General features: G+C 46.5%; 1 protein-coding gene across 1 annotated transcript; it reads right to left on the reverse strand.

Annotated features, from left to right (window-relative positions):
• Positions 1-82: 82 nt before the first annotated feature.
• On the reverse strand, positions 83-9,734 carry HSPD1 (heat shock protein family D (Hsp60) member 1). Its single transcript, XM_064433951.1, has 12 exons — positions 9,577-9,734; positions 8,646-8,821; positions 5,714-5,966; positions 5,117-5,199; positions 4,475-4,570; positions 4,090-4,183; positions 3,551-3,719; positions 3,211-3,310; positions 2,160-2,405; positions 1,788-1,962; positions 1,017-1,195; positions 83-928 (listed from the first exon to the last, which is right to left on the reverse strand). The coding sequence occupies exons 2-12, from the start codon at positions 8,817-8,819 to the stop codon at positions 776-778; spliced, it is 1,722 nt and encodes a 573-aa protein (XP_064290021.1). The 5' UTR covers positions 8,820-8,821; positions 9,577-9,734; the 3' UTR covers positions 83-775.
• Positions 9,735-9,755: the final 21 nt, after the last annotated feature.

A 9,755-nucleotide genomic window follows, 5' to 3' on the forward strand; every position in this document is an offset into this window, starting at 1 on the left:
GGACTGTGAAAGGTGCACAGGGCCTGTTCCAGCACGTGAAACAATCACATAGACAGGGCAAAATAAAGTCAGTGCACGTGCCTTGTTTTCAGAGCATTGTTTAATATTTCAAAGAACTGTAGTGCAGTTCAGCTTAGATATTTCTTACCAAAATTAAAGCACTTGCATTTCTGAGAAACATTCTAGACAAAGGAATGTTTCTCGGAGTGAAATGCCCTGTCATATTTTCAAGCATAAGTGTCAATTTCTACTAAATCTTAGAAGCAACAGCAGGCTGTCCAGGCTCTCCCATAACTATGGCTTTGTGTGCAGATGAAGGAGGTGATACATTTTGTAACTTTTGAGCAGTTTATTACATAAAGTTCACGTAACTCTATTTGCCTACTTTGTACACAATTGTCTAGTCTCACGCACAGTGGCTTCCAAGTTCTTTCGAGTACTGGCAAGCACCAAGAAATTCTGAAACAGAATATCAAGTGCCTTCATTAAGTTCAAATCAGGACCTTGGTAGATGGATCTTGCACCCAGTTATCAGGAATGTACAAATGTCTTTATTCAAAAAATACAAAATAAATTATCTGTAGGCATGGACAATGACTGTAAACAATTACACGTGTGTTAAATGAAATCCGGTAACTGATGGTTACAGTGATTCTTTTCAACACCAGCCTCACTTCAGTCACTATCCATCCTCTCACACTGATAGCTCAAGTTTTTGAAGTCAGAACTGTCAGTCTTTAACAGCACAGCTCATGATGCATCCCTACCCCAGGAATTAGAACATGCCACCTCCCATTCCTCCACCCATCCCACCCATTCCTCCCATTGCTGGCTCCTTTTCTTCTTTAGGAACTTCAGTCACCACTGCCTCTGCTGTTGACAGGAGAGACGCAACACCTGCGGCGTCCATCAGAGCAGTTCTCACCACCTAAAAATAAGCAAGAAACTACTTAAAACCTGCTGACCACCACAGGAGGTGGGAGGAAGCAAAGTGAGAATTAAGATCTTTAGGTTACCTTAGTTGGGTCTATGATTCCTTTTTCTACCATATTTACAAAGTCCCCAAGCATTGCATCGTAGCCAACTTCTGATGGGCTCTGCAGGATTTTTTCAACTATCAATGATCCTTCAACACCGGCATTCTTTGCAATAGTCATTGCTGGGATTCTCAGTGTTCTCTTGATTATTTCAATGCCTGCAAGAAACAGGATAGTTGGAACTCCATGTACAAACACCACTCCCACTGCCAAGGAATGCCCTAGTGCTGGAGATCAATACAAAGAGAAAATCCTCCAAGCAAGAACATAAGCTATTTTTGTCAGTTCCAGGAGGAAAGGTTCTCTGCTACTTGACACTTGCTAACAAATGAAATCTCTGCAGGATATTCACGCATGTTTTACTTCAACAAAAAATAGTAAGAAGTATTATTACTCTCTATATTTATGTGTAACATGACACAAAGCCTTTTTCCATTTGATTTGCCACACAGTCTCTTGAGCATTATTAGATTTTATCTGACTTTAAGAGCCAGCTCCCAACTCTATAAACATTTGCCACTCTGTGCTGGGACACTGCTGCTTTACTGCTACTGGGTCTTACACAGTCCAGTCAGTGATGCAGTTTAAAAGCTCCTTCCCACTCAAAAGCAGAGACCACCACACCAAAGAAACATGATGTTCCTGAGATCAAGTAACTAAAAACTCACTGAAAGCTACCCAATAAAGCCTGAGGACAGCAGACAGCCTGCTCGTATCACCTCCACACACACCCTCCAGTCATTTGCTTACCAATTCTCTGATCCTCGTTGGCTGGGGTTAAGGCATCTAGGGCTGGGATGCAGCGCAGCAGGGCACAGCCACCACCCGGCACGATGCCTTCCTCCACGGCCGCACGGGTGGCGTTCAGGGCGTCGGTGACCCTGTCCTTCTTCTCGTTCACCTCCACATCGCTCGTCCCACCCACCTGCGAGCAGCAAGCCACAGTCAGGGTCCGCACCAGGAGCCCGGCTGGGACAGCTCTGCTGCCACCAAATTAAGCACCAGTGCCTAAGAAGTGCCACAAAGCCAACCCACCCTCTCCCACACTGCCAAGTCTTCTGTACCTCAGCACTGGAGAAGCCCAAGCTTTAGTTCATCATGATTTTACCAAGTTCTTAATACCTTCAATACTGCTACTCCATCAGAGAGCTTGGCCAGTCGCTCGTTGAGTTTCTCTTTTTCGTATTCACTGGTGGTAACCTCTAGCTGTTCGATTATTTCTTGAATGCGTTTTTCGATCTGAGCCTTTTCACCCTTCCCCTTGAGCAGCATGGTGTCATCTTTTGTCACAATGACCTCTCCAACTTTACCAAAGTCATGAGGCTGAATGTCTTCCACATTTAGGTTCAAACCCTCTTCTCCAAACACCTGAAAGAAATTATGTGAGAAGTTGGAATTCACAGGTTCCCCATACATCAGGTTTTTCCATCTACAAATACACGAACACATACATAATGGTGCAAAATAACCACCTTACTGCAGTTCCACCATCTGAGTAAAAGCCTCTTCCTGATATCCAACCTAAACCTGCCCTGACACAGCTTCAGTGTTTCCTTGGGTCCTGCCACTGGTCATCTCCATGTATTTGAGAAGTTACAGATCCTGACATGTCATTGACTGAAGAACAGTTTGCTGGTTGGTTACTTTGTGCTGCCATTACCTTAAACATGAAGTTTTGTTTCAACAGCTTCCCCTAGGTCCCAATATCATGCTATGATTTTGAAGTGCATATTAAAAAAGGGCAGTATAAAGGGACATTAATCAGTGCCATCAACTATATGCAAAATTTAGTAGCAAGAAAATTCAGTCAATTCCAAGCATTTTAAATAATTGTATTTGCCACATCTGGGTCCAGGCAATTAATATTTATTGAGGCAGCAATTGCCTTGGAGTTCCTCCTTCCCCTTAAAAACCTAAATCCTGCAAGGAAACCTCATGTGACTTCAGTCAGCTACAAGGACATATGGTTAGCCAGGACTGCATTACACAGCAATTATAATTTTAAAAAACAGGAAGTTTCAAACATCAGTTACTGTTACATTTCTGAAAGAACAGAACACAGCCTGCAACCCACCAAATACACGCCAATGACCTAAAAATGCACAGTATCTTCCTCCTTAAAATGCATTAAAGTTCCTTGGAGCAAAAAGCCACTTAAAACATCATTACTTACAGCACCACCAGTAGCAATTGCCATGTCCTTAAGTTGGTTTTTCCTGTTGTCACCAAAACCTGGTGCTTTTACAGCAACAACCTGAAGGCCAACCTTCAGTCTAAAGACAAAAATTCAGAGAATGAGTTTAATTACTATGCCAAATTATATCAATGCAGCTCTAGCAGTCAAGCAAACAAAGAGACCATCACAAACTGAGGTGGTTTTTTATAAAAAGGCAGTTAGGACACAACTGAAGTTGATATGAAGCATGGTGGTGTTAAAAGCTGCTATTTCTTTGGCACAGGCAAGAGAACAAGCAGCCTTCCACCACAGATAAAAAATGGATTTCAAGCCTCACCTGTTCAAGACTAGAGTGCTGAGGGCTTCTCCATCAACATCTTCAGCAATGATGACCAAAGGTTTGCGGTTGGCGTTGGCAATTTCAAGAGCTGGAACTATGGACTGTACACTAGAGATTTTCTTTTCACTGATTAAAACATAAGCGTCCTGGAATTCACATTTCTGCCCTGCAGAAACAACATGCATTATCTGAACAATTCCATTACAAAAACATATCAAGCATTCTTTTAACTTGAGCAGGTGCTTTGGAGCAATGGTTGCACTTTCCAACTGCATTAAAAAAAAGACAACTTGTTTTCTCCAAGACTCCACTCTCAATTCTCCATTGTTCTGCTGGGTTGCAAGGCCAGCCTGATGTTCACAGAACACTTTGCAGGGAAGAAAAAGGAACCCCCAACACCCCAAGCTTTTACCAAGTTCAAGTTTTCTGATGGGAAAGGACCCCCTGCTCTATTTGCTGAGGTGCACAGCACAAGGGACTGTAAAGCCTTTAACAGGTGCCATTATTTCTGACTGACACAACTTACTGTAACTCACCTTTAGTTGTGTTAATAAAATATGGAGAGATGTAGCCTCTGTCAAATTTCATACCCTCAATGATTTCCAGTTCATCGTTTAGAGTTTTTCCATCCTGTTTAGAGTAAGAAAGTCTGCATTAAAATCTCCTGTCTGCTACCAAAAGCACAAGTACAGTTTTAGCATATCATGTGAAACAGATTGAAAGGCTCTGGATCCCACATCAGTTTCATGTGCTTCTCTCCAAAACAGAAAGAAGGAAAAGGGAAGAGTGATCAAACTCTGATCTAAAGGAGCTGGGGAGGAATTATGGTGGGAATTATGGAATGTGAGCTGCAGCAGCAGCATCACATGGGACAACAGCCAGCCCAACAGGAGAAGAGACAGTCCCTTGGCCAGTTCTCACCTTGACAGTGATCACACCCTTTCGTCCAACTTTTTTCATTGCATCAGAGATTATATTGCCAATTTCCTGATCTCCATTTGCTGATATTGTGGCAACCTGAAAGAATAAGACATTTAATCTCATTTTCCAATGCAAGGTGCTTCCTCATGATAAACAAAAAAAATCATCAGAATAACCATTTCTGACAAGGCAGGGCAGTGGAGTGCAGCACACTCACAGCAGGAGGCAGGAACTCTGTCAGAAGGGCTCAGGCCCTTGGGCAGCTGCAGCACAGAGCCAGATTCCCTGCCCTGGGATCACACCCAGGCCATCTCCGGGCACAGACAACCCAGGACCACCAGCACACCTGAACCTGAACTCCCACACCCTCAGTGCTCTGCCATCACTTCCATTCACACCAGAGCTTTGCTCCCATCAATTCTTCCCAAGTACACACATTTATGTTTTAAGACCACACTTTGGAATGAAACTTGAAAAAATCTGCCAACTTCTGAACTAGCTTCTAGCAGTGCAATTGAAGAATATTTCTGATGTATAAAGAAAAGTACCCAGCATCAAGATGCACATAACCTACTTCACAAAACTTTTTCTGAGAAGAGCTGCCTAAATTTCGGTTACATTTCATGGTGTGTTTTTTCTTACCTGTGCAATTTCTTCTGGAGTTGTAACAGGTTTTGAGAGCTTCTTCAGCTCAGCTGTGATGGCATCCACTGCCAGCATCACGCCTGAGATGAACAGGGCACTTGTGAGTGAACAAAGCAAGGTACAGAGCACAGAAAACACAAACCGAGCACCCACCCACCACAATGAACAGGCTTCCTTTCAAAGAGGAGGCCACACTGCAAAAATGCATTGTTTGCATCTTCAAAACCAAATAGCTCTTGTTCCATACTATCATTTGTGTATGCAGTGATAGGTTTTTTGAAATTGATGTGAGATACTATCATGATGGAAATTTGTAACACGTTTGCTTACACGGCTACAGTATTAATTAAATGCAGAAATGGCTTTAACTGAGTTCACTTACAATAAATTAAATAAGGTGACTGCATGTAAAATAGTACAATGATTAGACAAATTATTAATTGTTCAGAGTCCGCAGTATAAAAAACCCCAACTGTGCTCTCTAAACATCATATAACCCTTTATGGTGGCTCTTCAAACAGAAAACAAGTCAAACTTAGGACATGAAAAACAAAAGACAGCGATTAAATATTAAAAACAACAGAAAAAAGTTACCCCTCCTAATTTCTACAGGATTGGCTCCTTTGCTGATCTTCTCAAAGCCCTCCTTGGCAATCGCCCGTGCGAGGACTGTTGCAGTAGTGGTACCATCTCCTGCCTCTTCGTTGGTATTGTTGGCAACGTCTTGAACTAACTTGGCTCCGATGTTTTTGTATTTGTCTTTCAAGTCAATTGCTTTTGCTACTGTCACACCATCTTTTGTCACTTTGGGACTTCCCCAGCTTTGTTCAATAATAACTGTTCTTCCCTGGGGGGACAAAAAAAAATTAAATCTAAGTCAACCCAAAGCATGTTACTCTCGAGAGCTCAAGTGAAAATTCTGAACACCTTACACAGGGCATTCAGCTGGGACTTCTCAAACACACATTTTAATACCAAGGTTCTCCAAAACTAGAAAAATGGCTCAAAGGCTTTATGCTTGCACAGAATGACACTCCATTCTTCAGCCATAATGCTTAATACCACAGTCTGCACTTAAGTAACACTGACTGTAGAGAAAAAACTGAAGAGTCCCTCTAAATGCTAATATTTTTTACCCCCCAAAAAAAAAGATAATAACTCAAAGAACCAAATTTCCAAAATTCTCATCAGATCACAATAAACATTCTTTGTGATTGAAAAACAAGTAATACAAAGCTCAATTTGTTGCATGTGCTGGAAGGTAAAAAAAAAGCAGACTTGCAAACCTCAATAGTGATTAGCAAAGACAACTGAGAACACTTCAAATTTGTGTTCATGTGTTACAGTAATTTCTCAAACACTCCAAGTTACCAAGCTTTTCCAATCTTACCTCACACTTGGATCCCACTAAAAAGCTGGAGTATTGTATCTAACAGACACAGCTAACAGGGGAAACTGTGAACCATGCAGGGAGCACAAGGCAAATGCACCTGCACAAGGCTTGTTCACAGATTAATTCCACAGCCACCAGCTGCCCCAAACAATCGTGTTCCAGTGTGAGCTGGAGGCAGCAGAAACTCCAGGAGCCACCTCTGGTTCACTGCTGCCCTGAAGCTCCTCTACCATCCTGGCAGCTGGGGCTGCTGGAAGAGGAAGGGAGCGAGTGCCCCACCTGAGCACTGCCCTCCCACCGGCCTGCACCCGCCAGAGCTCTCCCAGCACAGGGGGATCACGTGCCAGGCGAGCGGGGCAAGGAGTCCCGGTGCCCCTCCCCTGCTCAGGGCCCACACATCTGCCTCAGTGCCCCAGCAGCTCTGGCTGCCTGCCAGGCACGAGGCCTCGCTGCTCCCGAAGCAAGGAAAGGTTCTGCTTCAGTTACTCGGGCTGAACCTGGGCAACAGCTTATGGAAATTTACCTCTGTGCCATGGAACAGTTATGCCAAAATGCAACCCTACTACTATCTTATTTGACCTGCACCTCTAAATATAAAAATGATTCAATAAGAAAACTCCTTTCAGGAGTTCAACCAGTACATTTTTCATATATTGTCTCCTAGTTTGCTTAATTCTGTTCTGTATTTTGATATGGCTCTATTCCTAATGTTTGGTTTGCAGGTTTGAGAAGAGGAGCACAACAAAACCTCCAGATAAATCACATGAAGGGGCTTGCTGTAGCAAAAGCACCCGCCTGTCTTCCTGAAGAAGGGAACAAACACCACCAGTGACTGCACAGGTGTTTAGAATGGTCCGGCATATTGAGAAGCTGAGCTCCCACACAAACCAGTTCTGTTCAACATGCTGGAGCAACACCAAAAGATTGTGTGAGACTGCAAACTGGGCTCCTTAAAGTGCACAGCAGTGCCAAAGGAGGTTTCCTCACCAGAGCGAGGTTTGTTAAAAATGCCAGAAGCAGACTGAGGCACTGCAGCACAACCTCTCCATTTTCACACTAAGAACAGCATGACACACAAAAATCCCCTAAGGTTACACAAAGTTGCATCAGCAACTGCCCTTTAGCCAGTGGATTAGAACTGTGCTTCGGCATTCACAGAACAGCCTGATTCAAAAAAAACAAGAGTTAAATTAACCAACTACACTTAAACTTTGTTCCTTCATGGAAGTAGCCACAGCTTCCTGACATAATTGCTCCTTAACCTCCATCTGCTGCTCAGCTTTACGGTATTTTTGCCTTTGAATGAAGCTGGTAGAGCACTAAAAACGTGCAGAGAACACGTGAAATAATGTTACAGAGGCCAGCAGCCCTCAGAAGAACTACCATGCACATGCTGTTACAGGGAACACATATTCACACAAGCCCCAAGAAAATCAGTGTCTCTTCCTCAAAAAGAGGAATCTCCTTCCAAGCCCTACTGCACGTGGCATGACTATGCAGAACACCACAGCTGGTTTTCCAAGAGACCCAGATGTCCCTTACAGGACAGAAAACAGGCTAACACAAGTGAATGCCTCTACCACAAAATTTCACTTAGGCTGGTGATAGTCACCAGCCAACTGAAAACTCAATGTTACACTTGTGATATTTTTAAAGCTTGTTAATATTTAAAATGTAAACTAACACAAAACTATAATTAGCAAAAAAAAAAATTAACAAACAAAACAAGCATCATAAAGAAACTCCAACCAAGCCACCCACATGGTAATTAACCTACCCCATGACACAGGCAGTTACATTATCTACTGCATTGTTACAGGTTATCAACTGAGCTGGTAACACATTATGCACATCTCCTTAACCTTCCAACGGTTTAGACGAATATAATGTACCTTTCACAGGAATCCAAGCAATTTTACTTTGTTACTTTGAAAAGCACATGCTCTACTGTCCCACTTTTGGTGACCATGAGACCACAGCTGCTTGCAGGAGCCTGTCCATTCCCCCACCCCTTTGCGCTGCAGCTCTGCAAACACAATCGTGCAGATTCACCGAGAGAAACCCAACCACCGTTCTCTGTTACAGTATTTTTAGCCAGGTCTGTGCTAAGAGAAAGGCCAAGTCTCCCGTTACCTTTGGCCCCATGGTGACAGCTACAGCATCTGCTAAAAGATCTACTCCTTGCAGCATGAGAGCTCTCGCGTCTGCTCCGAACTTCACATCTTTTGCATAGGCTCGCGTTAGATGGGGGGCGAGGGCTCTGGACACTGGCCTTATCTGACGGAGTACTGTAGATAAACGGAGCATGTCTAAAACATTAAAAGAAACGTAGAGAAAAACAAAAGCATTACGGCTTTGCACAGCTACTTCTACAGGAAAAGACGGAGAACAGATTCAGGAAGTAAAGCAGGCACGATGAACACTGAATTTCTCGACCGGCCGAAATCAAGACGCACAACAACCATCGGCAGGCACCGGGCTGGGTGTCCCCGATCCCCACGCCGGGAGCCGCGCGAGCAGCTCCTCCCTGCGCGGCCCCCGGCGCCCCCGCGCTCCTCCCGCCGGGCGCGGGGCAGGACACGCCGAGGGCACCGCGCGGCTCCATGTGCTCGGCGCGGGGCCGCGCCCGCCCGCGGCCGCAGCAGCGGGGCCGCGCCGAGGGCAGCTCGGGCAGGGCTCCCGCACGCCGCCACGCCGTCAAGGGCGGACAGAAGACAGACAAGGCCGCGGCCGCCGCCCCGGGCCCGGCGGAGCTCCCGGGGCGGGCAGGGCCCCGCGGGCACATGGCCGCTGCTCCAGGACGCGCGCAGCAAGGTCAGCGCCGCCCGCCTCGCCGCCTCCCGCCCGCCCGGCCCGCCGCGCCGCCCCCGGCCCGCAGGCAGGTGCGGGCCCGCTCCCGCCACCCGCGCCGAACGCCTGCACCGCGGCCGCCCCCCGCTCCCGCCGCTCGGGCCCGGCCGCTCCCGGCGCGGCCCCGCGGTCACGGCGGCCAAAGCGGCAGGGCCCTTATGCCAGGCCAGGCAGAGCGGCGCGGGCCCGGCACCCGGGCCGCGTTCCCGCTCACCTGCGGCAGCGCGGGAGCAGCACCGCGGCTCTGCGGACTCGCGGGCACGTCTGGCGCGGCGGCGGCGGGCGGCGCTCGGCACTCACCGCCTCAGCCCCGCCCCCGCCGCCGCCGGCCCATGTGCGGCCCCGCCGCCCGGCCCCGGAACCAGCATGGCCCCCGCGCCCGCCCACAGCCCG

This window comes from Passer domesticus, chromosome 10, assembly GCF_036417665.1.
Source record: "Passer domesticus isolate bPasDom1 chromosome 10, bPasDom1.hap1, whole genome shotgun sequence".
Classification (NCBI taxonomy): domain Eukaryota; kingdom Metazoa; phylum Chordata; class Aves; order Passeriformes; family Passeridae; genus Passer; species Passer domesticus.

Bases quoted from the DNA above. Each gene is read 5' to 3' on its own strand.
- HSPD1 (XM_064433951.1), bottom strand. From the start codon at position 8,819: ATGCTCCGTTTATCTACAGTACTCCGTCAGATAAGGCCAGTGTCCAGA. The intron at 5,200-5,713 runs GTAACTTTTTTC...TGTTCATCTCAG, and splicing joins TCCTGTAGAAATTAGGAGGG to GCGTGATGCTGGCAGTGGAT. The intron at 4,184-4,474 runs GTGAGAACTGGC...TACTCTAAACAG, and splicing joins AGGGTGTGATCACTGTCAAG to GATGGAAAAACTCTAAACGA.